This window comes from Manis pentadactyla, chromosome 10, assembly GCF_030020395.1.
Source record: "Manis pentadactyla isolate mManPen7 chromosome 10, mManPen7.hap1, whole genome shotgun sequence".
NCBI classification, from domain to species: Eukaryota; Metazoa; Chordata; class Mammalia; order Pholidota; family Manidae; genus Manis; species Manis pentadactyla.
The window spans coordinates 87,749,596-87,776,851 of record NC_080028.1 but is presented as its reverse complement, the minus strand read 5'-3'; the positions used below and the strand labels follow the sequence as shown (position 1 = coordinate 87,776,851).

The following is a 27,256-nucleotide window of genomic DNA, read 5'->3' as shown; positions in this document are numbered from 1 at the left end:
ACATTTTGGATGTTAAGCCCTTGTTGGATATGTCATTTACAAATATATTCTCCCATACTGTAGGATGCTTTTTTGTTCTGTTGATGGTGCCCTTTGCTGTACAGAAAGTTTTTAGTTTGATGTAGTCACATGAGTTCATTTTTGCTTTTGTTTTCCTTTCTCGAGGAGACGCATTCAGGAAGAAGTTGCTCATGCGTATATTCAGGAGATTTTTGCCTGTGTTGTCTTCTAAGAGTTTTATGGATTCATGACTTACATTCAAGTCTTTGTTCCATTTCAAGTTTACTTTTGTGTATGGGGTTAAACAATAATACATTTTCATTATCTTGCATGTAGCTGTCCAGTTTTGCCAACACCAGCTGTTTAAGAGGCTGTTGTTTCCCCACTGTATGTCTATGGCTCCTTTATCATATATTAATTGACCATATATGGTTGAGTTTATATCAGGGCTCTCTAATCTGTTCCATTGGTCTATGGGTCTGTTCTTGTGCCAGTACAAAATTGTCTTGATTACTGTGGCTTTGTAGTAGAGCTTGAAGTTGGGGAGCATAATCCCCCCAGCTTTATTCTTCCTTCTCAGAATTGCTTTGGCTATTTGGGGTCTTTTGTGGTTCTAGTTCATTGAAGAATGCTGTAGGTATTTCAGTAGGAATTGCATTGAATCTACAGATTGCTTTTGGCAGGATGGTCATTTTGACAATATTAATTCTTCCTATCCATCAGCATGGCATGTGCTTCCATTTATTGGTATCTTCTTTAATTTCTCTCATGAGTGTCTTGTAGTTTTCAGAGTATAGATCTTTCATTTCCTTGGTTTTAGTTTGATGTAGTCCCAGTGATGCCAGAGTTCTTGTTCACGAAGCTGAAGAATGACCTTCACAAACAATCAAGGTAGGAGAGCAAGGTACAGGCTTTTATTTAGAGATAAAGGGAAAGGACAGAGTTCCTGGCTCACACCAGGAGGGGACAAGAGAGTCCGTAGTGGTGCATTGTCTAGGGGGTTTTATAGGCAGTTGAGGATTTTTCAAGAACATGAAAAAACTTGGCAGTGGGGACTTGTTAAGTGGTCCCTGAATATTAAAAATTAACTGTAAGGAATTTCCTGCCTTAATTTCTCTCTGGGACACTGGTGCCTTGGTCTGGGAGCATATCAAAAGGCTGCCTGCCCAGCCCCCAAGGTGGGCTGAGGTATTGTCTACTTGCTAAAGAATCTTGCCTCTTGAACTTCCTGGGTGTTAAAATGCAATATTATCTTTAAGATGGAATTCTTCCTGCCTTTTACCATGCCATCTACAGCTGGGTCTGCATGTTAAGTTAGTTGCTCAGTTTGCAAAATCACCTTGTTAGATCTGAAGGAGGAAAGACAGCACATAGGCCTGGGCCTTTTAGTATGCTAAAATGAATCTTACACATGGTTACAAATGATTAGCATAATAAAACATGTGCTACTCTTCTTTATCTGGGGAACATTAACTGATTTCACTGAAGAATGATTCTAGAGCTCAATGTTTAACATAGAGTTTTAGCAGGGGGGTTTTCCTTGCATGTAGTTACATTGCTCTGACTACAGATATCCCACCCTGCCCCCTCTGGAGGCCCTCACCCTACTCTGACTACATCCACAGTCTTAGTCTCATTCCCCCCTCTACAGATAGAGACCCTAGCTGCTGCTAGGGACAGGGAGCGATGACCGCTCTGGCTGCTTCATGCTGAGAGGGGGCGCAGTAAGGGATGCAGCTAGGCCTCCATCAGTGGTCAGTTGAGAGGGCCTTGGAAGATGGGCACTTCTATTCCAGGTTCCATTTCTATTACTATTTGCAGTTTTGTGGCTTCTAGGCAAGATAGAACAAATCATGTTATTAAGTTAAGTAGCAATATCTGGAGTTGGATTTTCCATTCTGGAAGGATAAACTTGATGAGATTAAGAATGCATAGTTGAATGTGAGAACAAAAATAGTAAAACTTTAGTTGAAATGATAGAAAACTAAAACCTCTGGGAAATCATAGCCAGATATTTTGAAGCAGCTAGAATTCTGAATCTAGTTTATATCTCGATGACTAGTACTAGGATTTAGTATGGATAAGGCTGCGTTATTGAAACCATACTTTTCTCTAAAATCACCCTCATTTTTATTAGAAGTAACTAGATTAAGAAAATAATTAACACTTGGCTCTATTATTTGCATAAGTGCAGCAAGAAGAGCAATTGATTACACAGGCTCTTTTAAATGTGCTTTGCTGGAACTTTTTGTAAGGAATTTCAGATTGAACTTTTAAAGGCCTCTTGAGGCCAGACAGCCAAGCCAGACTTGCCATCAGGTTTTGCCTGCAGTACCTGTAGATTTGGGTGAATTCCTCTCTTCTTGAGGTCTCCAAGACATCCTGAGGTTCCTGCACCTGCCAGGAAGTGACCTTCCTTATCACCTGGTAAGGCTGCTGGGAACCCTGTAAACAAGGTACCAGGCCAGTTCTTCCAAGGGGCTTTGTTGGCTATATAAATTCAACCTTAGTTCCTTAAAGCTGTTCATATCTGAGCTTTATGCACATGTCTCTCAGTTATGACATTCCAGTCAAAGCCTTGGTAGTATAATCTGTGTTTTTAATTGGTCCTCTTACAAGGAAAGCAGGTTCTTATTGAACTTATGCAAATAAACATACTGCCATGAAATATAAAAATAGTCACTGAAAGTTTTTAAATTCTGGAGGGATCAGGTAGAGAGAAAGATAAGTTTCAATTTTGCTTATAAAGATTAGTCATTTAATAAACTTGTCAGCTTAAGAGAAAAAGCTTAAAACACTTTATCAGGAACATCTGAAACAAAAAAGCCATAAAATCATCTTCCTTAGTTTATTTAACCTTTTGTAAACAATACCTGTTCTGCCAAAATCTAGTTTTTTACTAGCTTAGGATTAATAAAACAGTGACTATAAATGACAAAAGACTTACAAATGACAATGGTTAAAGATCTGATGAGAGCTTACAACTGTAATACAGTTGACATAAGGAAATTCTGATATTTCTGTAACAAAACATTCAGTAACAAAGTTTAGCATCATTCTCTTTGACAGTGCTTTCCAGGTAAATATATATCAGATAAATAAGCCAAATTAGCCAAATACTTTCTCCAGTGAGAAAAAAATTCCTCTGACATGTTCCAGGGGCCCTCTGGAAAATATCAAGAGTTAACTAGAGGTAAAACCACCTTTTTGCATTTGATTTTGGAAAGTTGTCAAAAGAAAGTTTCTTTGGCATTTGCTTAAATAAGATTCTAGTTTGCCATGAAGCAATACTTATCCATTTAACCAGAATGACAACAAAATACCTCAAAGGCAAATAAAGAAGATTACACAGTTGTTAGCAAAGTTCAGCTTTTAGTCCTTTCAATATTAAGATCTCATTTTCTTAAATACTCTGACAACTCATTGAGACTTTAAGCATGAGAAACTGCTTTGATAAAACAATTAGAAAACCCTTTGCAATCTTTCAATATTAAAAGCAGACTAACAGTTAAGAAAACTTTGTCCTTTTTAACTGAAAACAAAATTCTAATTTTGCTGTGTACTTGATACCGAGCTCATTTGCTTTAATTTTGTATAGCATGACCATGTTAAATGCTTCCACAAACTTTCTACAACCTTCTTCTTACATTTAGATTTTTTCCTCTAAATAAACAGCTGTACTTTAGAACAAAGTTACTTTTTTTTTTTACCAGAAGACACATTCTTTAGCATGCAGAAATGTTTTCCTTATTACTGTAAGTAGTTTTAATTAGAACTTAAAACCATTAGGTACCTTAATTTTTAGTGAACACTGAGAAGCAGGCTATTGTAAACTGTTACACTAGCATGCTTTGGATTGACAAATTTATGAACATTTTATAATCTCTGTAACCATGAGCTTTACAACACAATTTCTCACTAAGCACAAAGTATATCTTAACTTAGCAAAACTTTAAGGTTTTAGGTTATTACAAAGATTCTCAGGCTGTAGGTAGGTGTACACACTGTAACACACAATTATTATTAAGAAGTTCACTTGCTACATTTAGTTTACTCATTTTTTTCCTAGTCATATTGATTTTTAATTAAGGGAAAAATCTGAAAATGCTGAACTTTGACACAATAGTGGATTTCAAATATCTTTAATGATTCTATCTAATTTGCTCTAAGTTGTATGATTTCCCCTTTTGCCAAAGTAATCAATTAATCCCCTAATGAGAATAAGAAAGCCTAATTTGATTTTTCATATTACAATTACATAGTTGTATGTCAGACTCATTTAAAATGGAAATCAATAACCATGGCAAGAACACTGAACACGGCATCTGGCTCCAGGTGCAGACATTCCCAGAGAGCCCCTCTGTGAGGTGACACCATGCTAAAGCCAACCAAACCCAGAAGGATGCAGTGACCACAGTGAAGTCAGTGCTGAAGTGGTTTGACTTAATGTTTCACCAAGAGTTATTTTTTTTTTTTGAGAGGGCATCTCTCATATTTATTGATCAAATGGTTGTTAACAACAATAAAATTCTGTATAGGGGACTCAATGTACAATCATTAATCAACCCCCAGCCTATTTCTCAACAGTCTCCAATCTTCTGAAGCATAACGAACAAGTTCTTATATGGTGAACAAATTCTTACATAGTGAATAAGTTCTTACATGGTGAATAGTGCAAGGGCAGTCATCACAGAATTAGTTTACTCATTTTTAACTATGCTAGACTACTTACAAAAACTTTACTGAATATTAGACAAAGTCAAGCCTCTAAGCATTTTATTCTTGAAAGATTTAGCAGGTAACATTAACTTAAATGACTTTAGGTAAACTTAGGCAGCTGATAACCATAAGGACATGTCCATTTCAGTTCAATTTAAATTAGCATTAATGCTTAATATTTTCCATTAGAATTCTCTGGAAGTTTTAGAATGCCCAATTTTCACAAGCGCTTGTCTTTAAATCTATTTCATTAATACCATCCGGAGGTAGAAAAATATTTGATCTACATGCTTAGACACACAAACATACAGACTGAGACATAATGACTACAGTTAGCAACACTCTTCATAAAAAGAACATATACACAAGACAGATAAACTGACACAGAGACTTGAGTTACTGATATCCAATGCCTTTCCTTTTAGCTTATTTGACTAAAAGTATCTCAGTTTTTAAGAATACACTCAATGGGCAAGCAGTTTATATAACTGGGTTAAGGTTTAGATGGCCCCAGACTAACAGGGTCAATGAAGGTTCTGAACTGATAGGGACTGTGTGTCTCCAGGTGGCTGGAAATGAAATGCAAGCACAATTCTAGCTCCAGTCATTTAAAGCCAGGCTGTATTGCAGAAGATACATTTCTTCTGTTTCAGGGAGTCTAGTTTAAAAACTTTTCAATTTTTGAAGATAATGAACCCAATAAGTAGAATAGATTTCTACCAAAATAATTTAGAAAACTAGTTCCATATTGTAGTCCACGGGACTTTTGACTATTTTCCTTCCTTGCATTAAATAAATTTAGCTGCATAACCTTGTTATACTGCATACTTCTCTCAGGGACCAGACCTCTCCATCAGAGAGTTTATATTGAGGCCAGGCTTGTGTGCAGAAGATAAAGCACTTTTTTTTCAGGGCCTGGGGATCAAAATTGCTCCCAGTTCCTCAGAATGCATGCCAGAGGCGTGTATGGCTTTAACCTTGAAGAGGATGCTCCCATCTGAAAGAGAGAGAAAGACCGGTGTGTAGCACCTGGTCAGCCTCTCTCTCTCTGTGAGGGCGTCCCCTTGGAGCTTAGCTGATAGTGGTCAATCACCCCCTCTGCCAGGCCTACTGGATTTAACCACTCCTTACCAGTGTGGCCTGTACCTTGCCTTGATTCCCCTCTTGCCTTCCCACTAAGCAGGAGTCGCCTCGGAGCTCTGGATTTAGTGGGACCTTACCAGTGTGCTTCAACTTACGCCTTTTGGGAGTTTCCCTAGTTTTCTCTGCACGAGCTTTCTTTGAGCGCTCCCTAACTGGTAAGTGCAGGGACTGTGTGACTTCTGGCTGCCAGAGCCCTGATCTAAGTCACAAGCTCGTTTTGCTTTCCTGGGGCTGCAGAAAAGGAAATGCCTAGCCCCAGGACGACTGCCTCTGAGGAAAGATCAACAGAATAGAGCCATTTATGTTGGTGTCAGGTTTCAGCTTGATTACTTTACAGACTTCATTTACATTACACAGGAGAAAGTGGCGCAGGATTAAGAGGACTTCTTTGAATGGGGAGCAAGGGAGCTTTTTGCTAAGGCCAGAAATAAAATTCAGGGGCTGCCATGGACATTTACGGGGGGGTTCTGTATTCTCAAACACCAGTTTCTGCCACTGCCTGGAAATTATCCCACTAGTCATGCACTGTAAGAAATCTGATCTATGAGAGAAGAGGTCAGGTGCCATTGAGACTCTCGCAGGCAGTAGCCTAGCCAGAGGTTCAATCAGTGCCGTCGATCAATCAGCCAGAGCCGAGATCCAAGGACCACTGTCTACTAGTCTGGTCTACCTTCGGAGTCCACAGATTAGGATGGGAGAGTAGGAAATTGGCTCAGCCACTCAACATTCCCATCCATCCAGAGGCGGGGCATCAAGGAGCGGCAGACACCGGGAAATCTTTCACCCGAGACTTAAGACTGGTAGCCAATCCTAATCATCTTTTAAGTGGCTAACGGGTGCCCAGACACATTTTTATGAGACAAAAAGTACAGCATTTAGTCAGGAATAATAGCGAAGCGTAGGTCTCCTACATTGTGGTGGCGAGCATCGGGTTCCATGAAATTGATGAATTAGAAGGGAGTTAGGGACGCACTCTGCCGCACTCAGAGGCCAGGGTGGCCTGAAGAAGCAGGTTGGAAGTCAGAGGCAGAGACAGAGAGACGCTCCTCATGGATACCCAATTGAGCTGTTGGGGTCTGATTCCAGACACGCAGGCCTTTGAGAAGCCGCTGAAGTGTAGCCTCAGCCTAGACTCTCAGTTGCCCATGGCTTTCCTCAGTCCCTCACATCCAGGGAGATGCCTCTGAAAGGGAATCCTGGCCTCCACAGCTGACATTCCCGGCTCCCAAGGGAGATGGAGGATCCACTGAGGGAGATGCAGGGGAACCTGTCGCTTGAGACTTTGAGATCGGCAGTTGGGCTAGTCCTATTTAAGTGGCTGACAAGTGCCCGATGTTGTGTGCCATAGATGGCTTCCTTCTATAAGGACAGTGAAAGAAAAGGCAGGCTTGGATGCTGATAGTCACCTCCAAAGTTATCCCGGACGAGACCCCAAAGATGATGCCGGGGTTCTTGTTCACAGAGCTGAAGAATGAGCTTCACCAACAGTCAAGGTAGGAGAGCAAGGTACAGGCTTATATTTAAAGTGAAAGGACAGAGCTCCTGGCTCACACCAGGAGGGGACAAGAGAGTCCCGTAGTGGTGCATTGTCTAGGGGGTTCTATAGGCAGTTGAGGATTTTTCAAGAACATGAAAAAACTTGGCGGTGGGGACTTGTTAAGTGGTCCCTTAATTTCTCTCTGGGACACTGGTGCCTTGGTCTGGGAGCATATCAAAAGGCTGCCTGCCCAGCCCCCAAGGTGGGCTGAGGTATTGTCTACTTGCTAAAGAATCTTGCCTCTTGAACTTCCTGGGTGTTAAAATGCAATCTAATCTTTAAGATGGAATTCTTCCTGCCTTTTACCATGCCATCTACAGCTGGGTCTGCATGTTAAGTTAGTTGCTCAGTTTGCAAAATCACCTTGTTAGATCTGAAGGGAGGAAAGACAGCACATAGGCCTGGGCCTTTTAGTATGCTAAAGTGAATCTTACACATGGTTACAAATGATTAGCGTAATAAAACATGTGCTACTCTTCTTTATCTGGGAAACATTAACTGATTTCACTGAAGAATGATTTCAGAGCTCTGAGAAACACACTCACTGGTCCAAATTCAATAAGTGGACACAGAGACAAAGAGAACAGCGGAGAGAGGCTTTAATGACGGTCTTGCAAGATCGGGTGTCTGCTGGGCAGGCACACCTGGGGAGCTTGGCGCCAATAATTTATCTCCTAGTGTGTGAGTCCCTCCCCTGGTTCCTCATTGGCTGAGTACTACAGGGTTCAGTCTTCCCCGGATGTCACCTAAGCACGTTATATCTTGCCTTTACATTTGTCTTATTCTTATTGGTAGGTTAAAAAAAACTCAAACAGGTATAGCCAGGCCCTTATCAATTCCCCCACCCCCACTCTCAGCCCGAGTAGCTTCCACCACGTGGCCATTTGTTCATACCTTACTGTTAAAATGTTTAAACATCCTAGTGGGAATAAATCACATTTAGGTTTTATACTCTTTCCTAACAATTCCCCCCTCTTTTTATTTAAGAATTTCTGATTTTATTCCCAGTAATGTATTATAATTTATGCTTGGTCCTTTCTCAAATTTCTCTAATCTTGTTTATGGCTGCCTCTATAAGCTTTTGAATCAAGCCTCTCACACAAGGGATGATACAGCATCCTACAGCAGTTAAGTCTCGCAACTATATAACAAGGGATGTTAAAACGGAGGCAACTATACCTTTCTATTTTCCAAACCATCTTTCCAACCAGTCTATAAAAGGGTCACTGGTGCCAGTTTTCAGCTAATTCATTAGCTAAAGTGGTGCTTTGTAATGATCTACAACTTGTGAAAAAAATTTTTTTCACTGGGTGTGTAAATGCCAGGGTAAATGGAATGGCCAACTGGGCTAAAGCACAAGTCCTAGTCCAGGTGGGTGGCAACGAATAGCGCAAGTTCTCCTTTCCACGGTACCACTAAACATCCGCTCGGGGGATGCGTAATTTCGAGAATTTGCCCTCTTTAGAGACATTTAGGATATGGGTACAAGTCAGTAAGTTCCCCCACAGGAGTTCTGAAACCTTCCCCTTGCATAGAGAGGCATGAGGAGTGATTCATCTTCCTATAGAAAAAGAGGGGACTGCCCTTGGGTCTGACTTCTTTAGTGCATGAAAGACTAAAGACAAGCCCTTGCAAGTCTCATTTCCCCAAGCGTCCTTGTCCTGGTACAGGGCCAACATGCAGTTCATCCCAGTGGGGTCTGTGTCTCAGCAGAGAGGGACCAGGACCACCTGCACCTGTGGCCATCCAGCAGCACATGCGTAACAATTGCTTTTATTCAAAGCGAGTACTGAAAATTTAACCCACTCTACCCAGGCATTGGTGTCTCCATAACCTATCACTATTTCAAGAGTCTGTTTTAGATATTCTATCTCTGTTACAGTAACTAGTCTAGGTCATTTTGGGGAAGCTCTGGCTCAATATCTCCCTCAGGATTTGGGGTGGCCACTATGGGTGAAGCCTTGCCTTTGATTAAATTAAGACCAAACCTTCCCACAGGATCTACTCCAGTGACATCTGCACTGAGTCCGACTTGAGGTTTATGTATAGTTAATAAAAGGGGTTTACACTGTCTATCCTTGCAATTGTCAGGAGGAATTCCTTTAGCTAAGTGGAGCTTTCTTTTTAAAGATTTTTCTACTGCATGAGGGGCTGTCCACCCTTGAAACTGGGTAGTCCACCAAATACTGCTCTACCGTGGACATGGGGCCAATTCACCTTTTTTAATTCTATTAAGATTTGTCCATTCAGGAGAGAGATACGTATTATCTCCAGAAAGCTGTCTTTGGTCATTTAGATTACCACAAGAGAGAACCTGACAAGCATCAAACCTAACGGTTTGGGGCTTGATGTTTTAGTAATATTGATTACCCGTTTGACAGGATAACCAGGAGTTCCTTCCCATCTTAGGGCTCTCTGCAACTTGCCTGTAAAATACAGAGTTAGGATAAAAGTTAACATTTTAGGTTCTTTTTAGTTTCAGCCTTAAGGGTTGGTTAGCCACCTGGGACACTTGCCAATTCTGTTTTGTCCCCAGATCCCCCAGTCAGTTTCTTTGGTGTAATGAGTCCAACCCTTTTCAGCCGTCCTCACTGCAGTCTCCGTGATCAGGAGCACTTGGTAAGGGCCTTCCCAGCTGGGCTGGAGTCGATCTTCTTTCCAGGATTTTACTGACACCAGGTCTCTAGGCTGGAAGCAGTGAGCGAAGAACTCAAGTGGGGCAGTCTGGGTGAGGAGTCCTTTCAGCTTGAGAGAAGATAAGTTAGAAGACATGGCCAGCACATACTCTCTTAAAAATTGATCTTTGTTTCCATAGTGGGCAAATCTGTTGCCCTTCCCAGATATGGTAGCTCATATAATAATTATTCCCTGTAGTACTTTTAAAGTAAAATGACTCTCGTTATCTGAATCAACATTTTCTATTAACTCAAACCCAGGAATAACTTGCTCTAAAAGTATCTTTATCACTGATCCTGCCATTGTAGTTGTTAATGAGTGGGCCTCCACCCATCCAGTGAGATGGTCAACAACCACTACTAAATATTTAAGCTTTCTCATTTTCGGCATCTCAGTAAAGTCAATCTGAATACTTTGGAATGGTCTTATTCCTGGGAGTCTCTCTCCAGATACTGGCTTTCTCATGCACTTCTTAGTAATTCTTTGGCACGTTATGCAGCTCTTACAAACCTGTTTAGCAATGGTGTAAATGCTAATACACCCATAAACCTTTAGCAAAGCATCACACATTGCCTGAGGACCCCAATGGCTCCCCCTGTGTAACATGTTCATCAGCTCTCTCATAATAGGCTGGCCCATCATTTCTCTCCCATCTGGTAAGGTCCACCACCCATTCTCATCTCGAGATGCCCCCACCTCCTGTAGCTTCTTAATCTCCTTCTTGGAAAACTTTGGGATCAATGAGATTTTAGGGATATTTGGGGTGAGGTTCAAAAATCTAATTTCATCCTCAGATGCAGCCTCTTTAGCAGCTACATCAGCAATCCTATTACCCGTAGCTTCATAAGAACTTCCTTTCTGGTGACCATTCACATGCGTTATAGAAATCTTAGCTGGAAGTACAAGATTTTCCAGAACCTCCTTAATTATTCCCCATGAATTAATTCCTTTCCTTTACTGTGTATGAGGCCTCTTTCTGTCCAAATTTTTCCAAAGGTATGGACTACTCCAAGTCTGATATTTTATGAGGTCTATGTAACTATGGCTCAATTCTGATTGGCCTTCAGCTTCCCCTGCACATAAGCAGCTGGTCAGATTGAGACAGGTGTCTGTGATTAAGATCAGGTCCTCTTTTTCAAGTAGAATCTATTAGCCAGCACCCAGCCCACTGATTAAGTAAGCATGACCCAAACCTGGTGAGGACTACTGACCATGAGGGTTCCTCCAAGTTAATTTCTGCTCTCTTCCACCAGTAAGGTTGTGGCTGTGATGGCCTGAACGCATTCAGTCCATCCTCAAGAGACAGGGTCCAATAGTTTAGACATAAAGGCTACTGGTTGTTTCTTTCCTCCCCAGGCTTGGGTCAAAACCCTACAGAGAACCTTGTTCAACAGTAACAAACTAGCGAAACGGCTTCTCTAATGATGGGAGTGGCAGGACTGGGGTGGTGACTAAGGATTGCTTTCAATTTCTCTAGAATTTGCAGTTCCCCTGGGGTCCATTGGAGAGGGTCTGGCTCTCCCTCTAACAATTTGAAATACAGGCTTCTAGCCTCTCTTCTAACACTTTTTGAGCTTCTCTCAGTAATTCCTCTATAGGTTTCTCATTCCAACAATCTAAATTATGTAATTTCTTAGCAATATTCGGCCAACTTTAGGTCACAAAATTGACTTTTAAAAGACCCAGTCCTATCTGAGCTTCTGGGTCAAGTCCTGAATACTTTCTCATCTGGTCCCTGAGTCTCTCTGAAAATGCAGTTGGGGTTTCTTCCTTTTCCCATTGGACTTCAAACACCTTAGAAACATTTTGAGATCTTGGGGCCAATTCCCTAATTCCCTTTATAATTAGCTATCGAAGATCCCGCATTTCAGTTCTATCCCCTAGATTATTATTATCCCATCTAGGATCTACATTTGGGAACTTTTGTTCCCAAATGGACACAGTAGCTCTCTTGATCACCACCAGGGACTAGAATATTCATGATGGATATCAGTTCAATCTAAGTATATATATTAGGTCCCAGGAATTGATTTAGTTGGTCCACTAGGCCAAGGGGATCTTCTAGCAATGCTTAAAACTTCTCACCTCAGTACCCGTGAGGGGAGCATTAACAAATTTCCCCTTGTCCTAGTGGGACCTCTCTCAATGGAAACATCTTGGGATTCCTGGTGGACTCCCCAGAAGGCAAAGGGGAAACTCTAAGTCCTTCTTACATTGTTAAGTCCAGGGAGAGGAAATCTTGGGGCAAAAAACCTCTAAACTGAAATCAGTCAAAGGGAGAAATAAAGTTTAAAATCTATTTACTACTCACAAGCGGCAGTCTGGGGCCGTTTCTCTCTTTCAGGCTCCAGAATCAGCCAAAAACTGGCCCTCCCCCTCACCTCTCAGGTACAGGTAAGCCCTCCATTGCCCAGGTAATTACCCATTGATATGGAGATGAACTTCTTTCTACCTGAGGAAAGCTGCAAATGCACTAAAGCCATACTTCTTTCCACCTCTGAACGCCTGTTGATGTGCAGATATGCTAAAGCCAGGCGAAATATTCTAGAAATGTTCCAATTTTACCCACAGTGAGGGAAACAAGAAAGTGGGTCTCAATGATAAATAGATATGAGTTTGGTGGAAAGACAAAAAGGCCAGGAAAGTCCACTAAAAATACCCAGAGTTAATTAATTAAAGCTCAAAATGACAGGAGCAACTTTGCCTGGAATGTTTGAATACTCTTCAGATAAAGGAGAGGGTACCTCAGCATAGCCTGTCTTTCTTATGTTAATCATACAGGCCCAGCCTCTCTTTTTCTTTTTTTTAACTTTACCTATATGCTATTTTTTTTTTTTTTTTACTCCAAATAGTCTGTAACCCAGGAAATCAATTTAGCATGCAGGCACAGCTGTAACAACATAGCAAAAGGCAGGAAGGATTCCACCCCAAAGATTGCATTTTAATATCCAGGAGGTCAAGAAGCAAGACCCTCAACTTACTTATTAGCAAACAGACAATAACTCTGTCCCCCTTGGAAGAAGGGCAGCCAGTCCTGATATGCTCCCAAACCAGGAAGCTGCCATCCTGGGAGGGGACTAAAAGCAGTTAATTTTTTGTGTTAAGCTAACTTTGTAGAATTACCCAGAGGACTGATAAGAAATATAATGTCTCATCAAAGATACCTGAGACCACCTAACAAGTCTACACCTCCAGGTGTCGGCCACATTCCTAAAGAATCCTTAAAGAGGGAACACCCAACCCCTGGGGCACTCCTCTGCGGCCACCAGCACCCTCAAAGTGCACAACGTTTTAACTTAAAACTTTCTCCCACCTCCCAGGGTGCCCCTCCCTCCTGAAGCGGCCTCACTTTCTCTCTCCAGGAGTAACTCCAAACAAAACGCTCACTCTGCCTCACCACCGTGTCCCCTCCTCTCAACTCTCCTCTGCGGCTGAGGCGGGGGAAAAGGACCAAGGAAAACACACAACGCTCTCCCAACACCAGGGCTTGTCCTGGGCAGTCTCTTGTATTTCCTCTTCCCTAGCTTTTCCCTTCCTTGGTGTTAGGAGAAATAGGGGAAGCGCCCTTGGTAACCAACATATTCCTCAGGTGATCTGGAGGCTTTATTACCATCAAAAAATAACTCAAACCTGGCAAAGCCAGTTTTCATCTGATCTAGCTTTAATCCAGACAAAACAGCAAAATTTGATCATCTTCTGTTTGTCCTTAACCTGCTACAGGAGGCGTCCCCCCAGTACCGTAACCTTCACCCCAGCAGGCTATCTGGGGGGAATTCCAAGGGAGCTCATCTGGTTCCCTTTCTCTGCTTCCCTAGGCCTAGAATTTGTATTTACCATCCTTCAAGAGGTCCCTGTGTACTCAACCCCCCCATAATGGAAGTTTCTTGCACACACCCCAAGATTACACGTCTCAGCCACACACACTTGACCTCTGAAAAATGCCCAACCAAGGCAGTACTTATAGCCCAATTTTCCCACCTTGGCTCGTGCACGAGGTTGCCTGGTTCCCGTGGTGCCTGCGTTTTCTCCCCTGCGTCGGTCACACTGTCTCCGCACAATAGTCTCGGGTCTCCGCTTGGCTTCCGTGAGAAGGTGAGACTCCCAGACACAGCGGGCCACCCTAAGCCGGGCGGGATGCGTCTTCCCACTCTGCTTGGGCCCCCATCTCGCACAGGGAAGAGGATCCCAGACGAGCCCCCAAATTGTGAGAAACACACTCACTGGTCCAAATTCAATAAGTGGACAGGAGACATAAAGAACAGCGGAGCAAGACTTTAATGATGCAAGATCGGGTGTCTGCTGGGCAGGCACACCTAGGGAGCTTGGTGCCAATAATTAATCTCCTAGTGTGCGAGTCCCTCCCCTGGTTCCTCATTGGCTGAGTACTACAGGGTTTAGTCTTCCCTGGACGTCGCCTAAGCACGTTATATCTTGCCTTTACATTTGTCTTACTCTTATTGGTAGGTTAAAAAAAACTCAAACAGGTATAGCCAGGCCCTTATCAATTCCCCCACCCCCACTCTCAGTCCGAGCAGCTTCCACCACGTTGCCCTTTGTTCATACCTTACTGTTTTAAACATCCTAGTGGGAATAAATCACATTTAGGTTTTATACTCTTTCCTAACAGAGCTCAATGTTTAACATAGAGTTTTAGCAGGGGGGATTTCCTTGCATGTAGTTACATTGCTCTGACTACAGATATCCCGCCCTTCCCCCTCCGAAGGCCCTTACCCTACTCTGACTACATCCACGGTCCCTGTCTCACCAGCATTTATTCTTTTATTATTTTTGAGGCAATTGTGAATGGAATTGTTTTCCTGATTTCTCTGTCTGCTAGTTCATTGTTAGTGTATATGATTGCCACAGATTTCTGTTTATTAATTTTGTAACCTGCAAATTTGCTGAATTCAGGTATTAGATCTAGTAGTTTTGGGGTGGATTCTTTATGGTTATTTATGTACAATATCATGTCATCTGCAAATAGTGACAGTTTGACATCTGCTTAACCAATCTGAATGCCTTGTATTTCTTTGTTTTGTCTGACTGCCGCGGCTATGACCTTCAGTACCATGTTGAATAACAGTGGGGAGAGTGGGCATCCCTGTCTTGTTCCCAATCTTAGGTGAAAAGCTTTCAGCTTCTCGCTGCTAAGTATGATGTTGGCTGTGGGTTTGTCATATATGGCCTTTATTATGTTGAGGTACTTGCCCTCTATACCCATTTTGTTGAGAGTTTTTATCATGAATGGATGTTGAATTTTGTCAAATGCTTTTTCAGCTTCTATGGAGATGATCATGTGGTTTTTGTCCTTTTTGTTGATGTGGTGGATGATGTTGATGGATTTTCTAATGTTGTACCATCCTTGCATCCCTGGAATAAATCCCACCATGATCATGATGGATGATCTTTTTAATGTATTTTTGCATTCAGTATGCTAATATTTTGTTGAGTATTTTTGCATCTATGTTCATCAGGGATATTGGTCTGTAATTTTCTTTTTTTGTGGTGTCTTTTCCTGGTTTTGGTGTTGGAGTGATGCTGGCCTCTTCTACTCTTTGGAAAACTTTAAGAAGGATGGGTAATAGGTGTTCATGAAATGTTTTATAAAATTCAGTGGTAAATCCATCTGGTCAAGAGACTTTGTTCTTAGGTAGTTTTTTGATTACCAGTTCAATTTTGCTGCTGGTAATTGGTCTGTTCAGATTTTCTGTTTCTTTCTGGGTCAGCCTTGGAAGGTTGTATTTTTCTAGAAAGTTGTCAATTTCTTCTAGGTAATCCAGTTTGTTAGCATATAATTTTTCATAGTATTCTCTAATAATTCTTTGTATTTCTGTGGTGTCCTTAGTGATTTTTCCTTTCTCATTTCTGATTCTGTTTATGTGTGTAGACTCTCTTTTTTTCTTGATAAGTCTGGCTAGGGGTTTATCTATTTTGTTTATTTTATGAAAGAACCAGCTCTTGCTTTCATTGATTCTTTCCATTGTTTTATTCTTCTCAATTTTATTTATTTCTGCTGTAATCTTTATTATGTCCTTCCTTCTGCTGACTTTGGGTCTCATTTGTTCTTCCTTTTCTAGTTTCATTAATTGTGGGATTAGACTGTTCATTTGGGATTGTTCTTCTTTTTGGAGGTAGGCCTATATTGCAATATACTTCCCTCTTAGCACAGCCTTCGCTGAGTCCCACAGATTTTGCAGTGTTGAATTATTGTTGTTATTTGTCTCCATCTATTGCTTGATCTTTGTTTCTATTTGGTCATTGATCCATTGATTATTTAGGAGCATGTTATTCAGCCTCCATGTGTTTGTTGGCTTTTTCATTTTCTTTGTATAATTTAGTTCTAGTTTCATACCTTTGTGGTCTGAGAAGATTGCTGGTACAATTTCAATCTTTTTGAATTTATGAGGCTCTTTTCGTGGCCTAGTATATGATCTATTCTTGAAAATGTTCCATGTGCACTTGAGAAGAATGTGTATTCTGGTGCTCTTGGGTGTAGACTTCTGTAGATGTCTGTTAGGTCCAATTGTTCTATTGTGTTGTTCAGTGCCTCTGTCTCCTTACTTATTTTCTGTCTGGTTGATCTGTCCTTTAGAGTGAGTGGAGTGTTGAAGTCTCCTAAAATGAATGCATTGCATTCTATTGTCCCTTTTAATTCAGCTAGTATTTTTTTCACATATGTAGGTGTTCCTGTGTTGGGTGCATAGATACTTATAATGGTTATATCTTCTTGTTGGATTGATCCCTTTATCATTGTGTACTGTCCTTCTTTGTTTCTTGTGACTTTCTTTGTTTTGAAGTCTATTTTGTCTGATACCAGTACTGCAACTCCTGCTTTTTTCTCCCTATTATTTGCATGAAATATCTTTTTCCATCCCTTCACTTTTAGTCTGTGTATGTCTTTGGGTTTAAAGTGAGTCTCTTGTAGGCAGCATATAGATGGGTCTTGTTTTTTTATCCATTCAGTGACTCTGTGTCTTTGGAATGGTGCATTTAATCCATTTACATTTAGAGTGATTATCGATAGGTATGTACTTATGGCCATTGCAGGCTTTACATTCATGGTTATAAAAGGTTCAAGGTTAACTTCCTTACTATCTAAGATCTAACTGAACTCACTTAATATGCTACTACAAACACAATCTAAAGGTTTTTTTTCTTTTCTTCCTCCTTTTTCTTCCTCTCCATTCTTTATATATTAGGTATCATATCTGTACTCTTTGTCTATCCCTTGATTGACTTTGGGGATAGTTAAATTAATTTTGCATTTGCTTAGTAATTAGCTGTTCTACATTCTTTTTTTTTTTTTTTAAGTCTTTTTTTTTTGTTCTACTTTCTTTACTGTGGTTTTATTTCCTCTCGTGACAGCTATTAAACCTTAGGAACACTTCCATCTATAGCACTCCCTCCAAAATAGACTGTAGAGATGGTTTGTGGGAGGTAAATTCTCTGAGCTTTTGATTTTCTGGAAATTGTTTAATCCCTTCTTCAAATTTAAATGATAATTTGCCAGATAAAGTAATCTTAGTTCCAGGCCCTTCTCCTTCAATACATTAAGTACATCATGCAACTCCCTTCTGGCCAGTAAAGTTTCTTCTGAAAAGTCTGTTGATGGCCTGATGGGCTTTCCTTTGTATGTGATCTTATTTCTCTCTCTGGCTGCTTTTAGTAGTCTGTCCTTATCCTTCATCTTTGCCATTTTTAATTACTATATGTCTTAGTGTTGTCTTCCTTGGGTCCCTTGGGTTGGGAGATCTGTGCATTTCAATAGCCTGAAATACTATCTCCTTCCACAGATTGGGGAAGTTTTTAGCAATTACCTCCTCAAACACACTTTCTATCCCTTTTTCTCTCTTCTTCTTCTTCTGGTACCCCTATAATGCGAATATTGTTCTGTTTGGATTGGTCACACATTTCTTTCAGTATTCTTTCATTGTTAGAGATCCTTTTTGCTCTGTTCCTCAGCTTCTCTGTATTCCTCTTCTCTAGTTTCTATTTCACTTATTGTCTCCTTCACCATATGTAATCTGCTTTTAATACCCTCCATTGTGGTCTTCAACAATTGGATCTCTGACCAGAATACATTCCTAAGTTCTTGAGTATCTTTCATACCTCCATGAGCATGTTAATGATTTTTATTTTGAACTCCCTTTCAGGAAGGTTCATGAGGTCCATGTCATCTTTCTCAGGAGTTATATTAATTTTACTTTGATCCAGGTTCCTTTGGAGTTTCATATTTGCATATGTCACCCTCTAGTGTTCAGATGCTCTACTCTCTGGAGCTGCTCAGCCCCTGAAGCAATGTCGGGTGTTGCAGGTGAGTGGTATTGGTGCCTGTGGGGAGGAAAGAGTTGTTTCCTTCTTCCTGGCTGCTATGTATATCTCCACTGCCTGAACCAGTGGGCTGAGCACACAGGTATAAGCCTCTACACTTTGCATTTGTAGTTGCTGTAGACAGATCTTCCCTCTGGCTGACCTAACAACCAGGGTAGGATTTGCCAGTTTGCAAGCCATGTGGGTCTCACCAGGAGATAGGTGCAGTAGGCTGCATATCACAGAAGGGGTCCTTGGAACTGTGTAGCCAGCCAGGGAGCTGGAGCACCTGATAATCATGAAAGCTCCCAACCTTCTGGGCAGAGTGCACCTGGACAATTTTGTCTACGTGTCCTTTCTCCTGAGCAGTAAATTCTGTGCAATCCTTGCCCCTTTAGCAGCCCTCTTGCTATGGGCTTCCTTGTTAGGAAGTCTTTCAGACTGCCCACCTTTCTTTTATTCCAGGGCAGCCGGATATGGATCCCTGCTTTCCACAAGTGGCTGGAATCTCAGTCTCTCCAAGAATTCTGCCTATCTTAGCTTTCCAATCCCTTATTCAGAAAAGTATCATGAAAGCACCAGAAAATGTAGGTTTGTGCTCCCAGAGCAGATATCCGGAGCTAGGTATTCAGCAGTCCCAAGCTTCCACTCCCTTCCTGCTCAGTTTCTCTTCCTCCTGCCGATGAGCTGGGGTGGGGGAAGGCCTTGGGTCCTGCCAGGCCACAGCTTTGGTATGTTACCCTATTCTGTGAGGTCTGCTCTTTTCTCCAGGTGTATGCTGTCTGGCACAGTCCTCTTTCCTGTTGCTCTCTCAGGATTAGTTGTATTAATTATATTTTCATATTATATGCAGTTTTAGGAGGAAGCATCTGTCTCACCTCTCATGCTGCCATCTTTTTCCAAGCCTCTCTTTAAGCATTCTTTTCTTTTGAAAGATAAATTTCTTCTGTTTCAGAGAGTCTAGTTTAAAATCCTCCCAATTTTTGAGGAAAATGATTAACCCAGTAAGTAGAATAGATTTCCAATAAAGGGATATAGAAAACCAGTTTTATATTGTAGTCCACAGGACTTTTGACCATTTTCCTTCCTTGTGGCAAAATAGATTTAGCTGTATAAACTTATTATATTATATCTCAGGGGCCAAGCCTCACTAATCAGACTTTGTATTGAAGCCAGGCTTGTGTGCAGAAGATAAGGCACTTCTTTTTCAGGATTTGGGGATCAAATTGCTCCCAATTCTTCAGAATGCATGCCAGAGTCATGTCTGGCTTTATACTTGAAGAGGATGCTCCCATCTCTGAAGTTATCCTGGATGAGACCCCAAAACTGATGCTGGTGTTCTTGTTTGCAGAGCCAAAGAATGAACTTCGCAAACACTCAAGGTAGGAGAGCAAGGCAGAGGCTTTCATTTAGAGAGAAAGCAAGAGGACAAAGCTCCTGGCTCAGTCCAGGAGGGGACAAGAGTGTGCCTTTTATGTCTATTCTTATTAATTTTTAGTAATGTGGTATAGAAATCTCCAACTATAATTGTTGCATTGTCTGTTTTTCCTTATAATTCTGTTGGGTTTTGTTTCACCCCTGCTGTTAGTTGTGTATATATTTATGTATATTTTACATTCTTCTGAAATGTTCTTCTCTGTCTCTAGTAATATTTTTTGTTGTAATGTCTTTTTTTGTCTAATACTATTCTAGCCAGTCTAGCCCTCTTATAGTTACTGTTCATTTGATATATTTTTCCCCATTCTTTTATTTTCACTTGAACTGAAATACAGCCTTGAATCTGAAATACATCTCTTGTTGACAGTCTATGGTTGGACCCTCCTTCTATAGCTAGTCTGATTATCTTTGCCTTTCAGTTAGTATTTAATTCATTCACATCTAATGGATTTACATATGCCGTTATGCTATTGTGTTCGTCTGTGCATATGCCCGTCTGTTCCTTCTTTATTGCCTTCTTCTGTGTCAAAAAAAAACTAGTGTACCATTTTAGCTTCTTTCCTGATTTTTCAGTGATGTTTTTGAGTTATTAGTGGTTGGTCTACGTATGAGGTTTGTGTGTATGTTTATATGCCTCAGCACAGTCTGTTTCGGGTTAGCACTGACTTCACTCTGGTAAAAATGGCAGCTTTGCCTGCAGACAGCTCTATTCTCTCCTCCTTTGACCTTTTGTTGTCCTATATATCACATCCACACACGTTATACACCAAAAAACACAGTGTTACAATTACTGATTTATCTTACTTCATTTAAAGGAATTAAGGGGGAAAAAGAGAAAAAATATTTTACAATCTTTTATATTTGCCCACATATTTACCATTTCTGGTGCTCTTCATTCCTTCCATATTGGTTTATCATGTGTTCTCATTTTCTTTCTGCCTGAAGAACTTCCCTTTGCATTTCTTATAAAACAAATCTGTTATCAGTGAATCCTCTCCAGCTTTGTTTACCTGACAATATCTTTATTTCAACTTCATGTTTGAAGGATAATCTTTCTACTTAAAGAATTCTTGGCTGGCAGGTTTTCTGTTAGTGCTTTGAATATGCCACTCGACTGTCTTTCATTGCTTCTGAGGAGAAATCAGTTGTTAATCGTTACATTTCCCTGAGTCATTTTTTCTTGCTACTTGTAATATTTTTTGACCTTTCAGTTTAACTATGATGTGCGTAGGTGGGGATCTCTTTGTATTTACTTACCCTATTTGGGATTCACTGAGATTCTTGGAGCTGTTAGACTAATTATATTTATCAAATTTGAAAGGTTTTGGCCATAATTTCTTCAAATATTTTTTCTGTACCTTTCTTTCTCTCCCCTTCTGTGACTACCATTTCCCTCTGTTGGTGTACTTGGTGTTGTCCACAGGTCCTGAGGTTCTGTTTGTTTTTCTTCAATCTTTTTTTCTCTCTAGTCTTCAGGATTGGGTGATTTTCATGATCTGTTCAAGTTCGCTAATTATTTCTTCTACCATTTCATTTCAAATCTACTGTTAAGGCCATCTATTTCACCTAAGTTAGTGCAGTTTTCAACTCTAGAATTTCCATTTGGGTCTCTGCTGTATTTTTCATTGTTTTTGTTTAGATTCTTTTATACTTGTAATTATATTTTGCTTCAATTCTTTAATCATAATTTAATTCTCTGAGCATATTTATAATAGTTGCTGTGAAGCCTTTATCTGCTAAATTCAACATCTAGGTGCACTTAAAGGCAGCTTTTGCTGACTGTTTTTTTCACTGAATTGGATTATATTTTCTTGTTTATATATAGACCTCATACTTTTTAGTTGAAAGCTAGACCTTTCAGATAATATATTGTAGCAATTTTGGATTCTGATTTTTTTCCAAGAGCTGCTATTGTTTTGGTTTTTGTAACTTGCCTGACTTTAACCTGTGAAATGTTTCTCCCTCCATAGTGTGAGGGAGACTGATATCTCTGCTCAGTTTTTTTAATTGATATATTTATTGTAAGTTAATTATACAATCACATGCAGTTTTAAGAAATACTACAGACAGATGCCATAAATCTTATACTCAGTTTCTTCCAATGTAACATCTTGTAAAACTGTATACCACCACCACCAGGATATTGACACTGATGGTCAAAATACAGAACAGTTCCATCACCAAAAGGATTCTTCCTTTTGTCCTTTTATAGTCACACCTAACAAACACCATCCCATCCCCAACTCCAGGAAAGTACAAGAAATGTTCTCCAATTTTGCAATCATCATTTCAGTAAAGTTATATAAGAGGAATCATATAGCATGTGATCATTTAAGACTGGCTTCTTTTACTTAACATAATGCCTTTGAGATTCATCCCAGTTGTTGTGTGTATGTATAGTTCATTCCTTTTATTACTGAGTAGTGTTTCATGGCATTAATGTACCATAGTGCCGTAGACTGAATTTCCATGTTGCCACAAAATTTATGTTGAAACGTAATCCACAATGTGATGGTATTTAGAGGGGCTTTGGGGAAGTAATTTGGTCATGAGGGCAGAATCCTCAAGAATGGGATGAGCACCCCTATAAAAGAGACTCCAGGGAGCTCCCTTGCCCTTTCTGCCATGTGAGGACACAGCAAGAAGATGACTATGAACTAGGAAGCATGGCCTCACCAGATGTCAGATCTGCTGGAGCCTGGATCTCAGAATCCAGATCCAGGAAAAAAAATTTCTGTTGAAAATAGAAATAAATTTCTGTTGTTTATAAGCCATCCAGTCTATGGTAATTCATTATAACATCTCAAACAAACTAAGACTGTTTTGGAAAATACTGAAAAACCTGGACTGGATCACTGATGGAAGAACCAAGTGGCAATCGGAGGTCTTGGAGGGTTGAGGTTTATTTTACACCAGTGGACTCAGAGGGGAGTAATCTCCAAAGGTCTGAGTGCTGTGCACAAGCAAGGGGAGCAATTTATATTATTTTGATATGTGGCATTTTGGCACATATCAAAACAGTTTGCTGACCTTGATGGCTGTGTTGAATATTTTCCTTACCACTATCCCCTCTGATGCCCCTTTAAACACTTAGTTTTAGGGGCATCATTTTTTTGGTTTACGATAGAGTTATAATGGCTTGTATTTATACTTTTAATTGCTTTGAGCTAGGATTTCTTTCCTTGTAACTTTTTCATTAAAGACCTGAGTACTTTGTGAAGAACACAAATGATTATGTTTTTATGCACTTGTCTGTATGGGCCTTGTGTGTATAGGTTGAAATGAGTCCTTCAGACTCTTGATAAGGTTGTGCTTAACAAAAAATACTCAGTTTTTTTCAGCCCTAATTTATTTTTATACAGCTGAGCATTACACTCAGGCTGGTTTGAGTGTGAGAGGACAGGTGCTAAAGGTGTAGAGCCACTGAAGGCAGCTCCCTTGGGTGATGACCATGCACTTTATAACTTTTGTACAGTTAAACATTATAGAGAGGTACTTTGGAAATGTGGGCTGAGACATGAGTTCACCTGGGAGAGACAGGTAAGCACAGCAAAACAACTTAACGATTAACCAATAGACAATAGAAAGGGCAATTTTTTGAGGAACGGTTTAGTCAGAGGGGACAGCAGCAGAGAGTTTAATGCCCAGGATGAGAGATTCCCTTCTGGTGAGAGCTAGGATCCATGACATGCAGGTGTTCATTAGTCAGAGGGTAATCATCAGATGTGGAGGTAGAGAGGATCTGGAGGTCTGGCTGGGCTTTCTACTGATGTATTTATTTGTCCAGATTAAGGGCCCTTTTCACTTTGGAATGATGGACCCACAGAGTGATGCCTGTAACTTTGAGGGCAATAGGAGTGGTTAGAACAACGTGGGGGCCAGTCCACTGAGGTTTGAGGGGATCCTTTTATGAATTTTGACCCAGACTGACTCCCCAGCCTGGAACTCAGTCCCGGCGTCCCTAAGGAGATCAGGGCTCTTTCTACAATATGTTGCTGCAGCTTATTTATGGTGGCTCTTAAGGCTTGGAGCTGTTCTCTTACTCTTTTATTTCCTATCTGGTGTAGGTTCCCTGGGAGGCTTCCTAGACATTGGGGAGGGTGTCTACACACTAATTCAAAAGGGTAAAAGTCTTGAGGCCCACGTGTGCAGCAAGCACGCAGGAGAGGAAGGGCAGTAGGTCCAGCCATGGGAGACCAGTTTCTTGGGAGACCAAAACTTAACTAGAGTTCCCTTGAGGGTGTTATTTACTTGCTCCACTTTCCTTGAACTTTTTGGCCTGTATGCAGTGCTGAGTTTCCAGGTAATGTTGAGAGATTCAGTTAAAATTCATAATGCACCTGCTACAAAGGCAGGTTAGTATTGCTTTTTTTTTGTTTCTCAGCTCTTAATTTTTATTATACTTGGTTTATCCTCTTTTGTCTCTATAAACATTTTTTTGGGATCATTAATCTACAATTACAGAAAGAACATTATGTTTACTAGGTTACCACCTTCACCAAGTCCCTCCCACATACCTCTTCACAGTCACTGTCCATCTGCATAGTAAGATGCTATAAAATCACTACTTGTCCTCTCTGTGTTGTGCAGCCCACCCCTTGCCCCCCACGCACTATACATGCTAATTGTAATGCCCTCTTTCTTTTTCCCTGCCCTTATCCCTCCCTTCCCACCCATCGTTCCCAGTCCCTTTCCCTTTGGTAACTATTAGTTCATTCGTGGGTTCTGTGATTCTGCTGCTGTTTTGTTCCTTCAGTTTTTCTTTGTTCTTATACTCCACATATGAGTGAAATCATTTGGTACTTGTCCTTCTCCACCTGATTTATTTCACTGAGCGTAATACCCTCTAGCTCCATCCATGTTGTGAATGGTAGGATCTGTTTTTTCTTATGGCTGCGTAATATTCCATTGTGTATATGTACCACATCTTCTTTATCCATTCATCTACTGATGAACACTTAGGTTGCTTCCATTTCTTGGCTATTGTAAATAGTGCTGTGATAAACATAGGGGTGCATCTGTCTTTTCCAAACTGGGCTGTTGCATTCTCATAGTAAATTCCTAGAAGTGAAATTACTGGGTCAAATGGTATTTCTATTTTGAGTTTTTGAGGAACCTCCATACTGCTTTCCACAATGGTTGAACTAATGCACATTCCCACCAACAGTGTAGGAGGGTTCCCCTTTCTCCACAACCTCACCAACATTTGTTGTTGTCTTTTGGATACTGGTGATCCTTACTGGTGTGAGGTGATATTTCATTGTGGTTTTAATTTGCATTTCTCTGATGACTAGCGATGTGGAGCATCTTTTCATGTGTCTGTTGGCCATCTGCATTTCTTCTTTGGAGAACTGTCTGTTCAGCTCCTCTATCCATTTTTTAATTGGATTATTTGGTTTTTGTTTGTTGAGGTGTGTGAGCTCTTCATATATTTGGATGTTAACTGTTTATCAGATATGTCATTTATGCATATATTCTCTCATACTGTAGGATACCTTTTTGTTTTATTCATGGTGTCCTTTGCTGTACAGAAGCTTTACAGATTTATATAGTCCCACTTGTACATTTTTGCTTTTGTTTCCCTTGCCCGGGAAATATGTTCATGAAGAAGTTGCTCATGTTTATGTCCAAGAGATTTTTGCCTATGTTTTTTTCTAAGAGTTTTATGGTTTCATGGCTTACATTCAGGTCTTTGATCCATTTCAAATTTACTTTTGTGTATGGTGTTAGACAATGATCCAGTTTCATTCTCTTACATGTAGATGTCCAGTTCTGCCAACACCAGATGTTGAAGAGGCTGTCATTTCCCCATTGTATGTCCATGGCTTCTTTATCATATATTAATTGACCATATATGTTTGGGTTAATGTCTGGAGACTCTATTCTGTTCCACTGGTCTGTGGCTCTGTTTTTCAGCCAGTACCAAATTGTTTTGATTACTGTGGCTTTGTAGTAGAGCCTGAAGTTGGGGAGCGAGATCCCCCCCACTTTATTTTTCCTTCTCAGGATTGCTTTGGCTATTTGGGGTCTTTGGTGGTTCCACATGAATTTTAGAACTATTGGTTCCAGTTCATTGAAGAAGGCTATTGCTAATTTGATAGGGATTGCATTGAACCTGTAGATTGCTTTGGGCAGGAAGGCCATTTTGACATTATTAATTCTTCCTATCCAAGAGCAGGGGGTGAGTTTCCATTTGTTAGTGTTCTCTTTAATTTCTCTTAAGAGTGTCTTGTAGTTTTCAGGGTATAGGTCTTTCACTTCCTTTGTTAGATTTATTTCTAGGTATTTTATTCTTTGTGATGCCATTGTGAATGGAATTGTTTTCTTGATTTCTCTTTCTATTAATTCATTGTTCATGTTTAGGAAAGCCTCAGATTTCTGTGTTTTAATTTTGTATCGTGAAGCTTTGCTGAATTCCGATATTAGTTCTAGTAGTTTTGGAGTGGAATCTTTAGGGTTTTTTATGTACAATATCATGTCATCTGCAAATAGTGACAGTTTGACTTCTTCTTTACCAATCTGGATTCCTTATATTTCTTTGTTTTGTCTAATTGCCGTGGCTAGGACCTCCAGTACTATGTTGAATAACAGTGGGGAGAGTGGACATACCTGTCTTGTTACCGATCTTAGATGAAAAGCTTTCAGCTTCTCACTGTTAAGTATGATGTTGGCTGTGGGTTTTTCATATATGGCCCCTATTATGTTGAGGTACTTGCTCTCAATACCCATTTTGTTGAGAGTTTTTATCATGAATGGATATTGAATTTTGTTGAATGCTTTTTCAGCATTTGTGGAGATGATCATGTGGTTTTGTCCTTCTTTATGTTGATGTGGTGTATGATGTTGATAGATTTTCAAATGTTGTACCATCTTTGCATCCCTGAGATGAATCCCACTTTGTCATGGTGTATGATCCTTTTGATATATTTTTGAATTTGGTGTGCTAATATTTTGTTGAGTATTTTTGCATCTATGTTCATCAGGAATAATGGTCTGTAATTTTCTTTTTTTGTCAGGTCTTTTCCTGGTTTTGGTATTAGGGTGATGCTGGCTTCATAGAATGAGTTTGGTAGTATTCCCTCCTCCTCTATTTTTTGGAAAACTTTAAGGAGAATGGGTATTATGTGTTTTCTGTATGTCTGATAAAACTCCATGGTAAAACCATCTGGACTGGGGGTTTTGATCTTGGGTAGTTTTTGATTACCACTTCAATTTTGTTGCTGGTAATTGGTCTGTTTAGATTCTGTTTCTTCCTTGGTCAGTCTTGGAAGGTTGTCTTTTTCTAGGAAGTTGTCCATTTCCTCTAGGTTTTCCAGCTTGTTGGAATGTAGTTTTTTGTAGTATTCTCTAATAACTCTTTGTATTTCTGTGGGGACTGTCAGGATTTTTCCTTTCTCATTGCTGATTCTGTTGATGTGTGTAGATTATCTTTTT

General features: G+C 40.3%; 1 protein-coding gene across 1 annotated transcript in view; it reads right to left on the bottom strand.

The window, feature by feature from the left end:
* Positions 1-1,646: 1,646 nt before the first annotated feature.
* The window catches only part of TPST1 (tyrosylprotein sulfotransferase 1), a 591,927-nt gene continuing 566,317 nt past the window's right edge, over positions 1,647-27,256 (bottom strand). Inside the window, exon 5 of the mRNA XM_057487200.1 lies at positions 1,647-1,832. Within this exon, the coding sequence (XP_057343183.1) occupies positions 1,812-1,832 (21 nt within the window). The 3' untranslated portion in view covers positions 1,647-1,811. The remainder of the gene's footprint in view (positions 1,833-27,256) is intronic.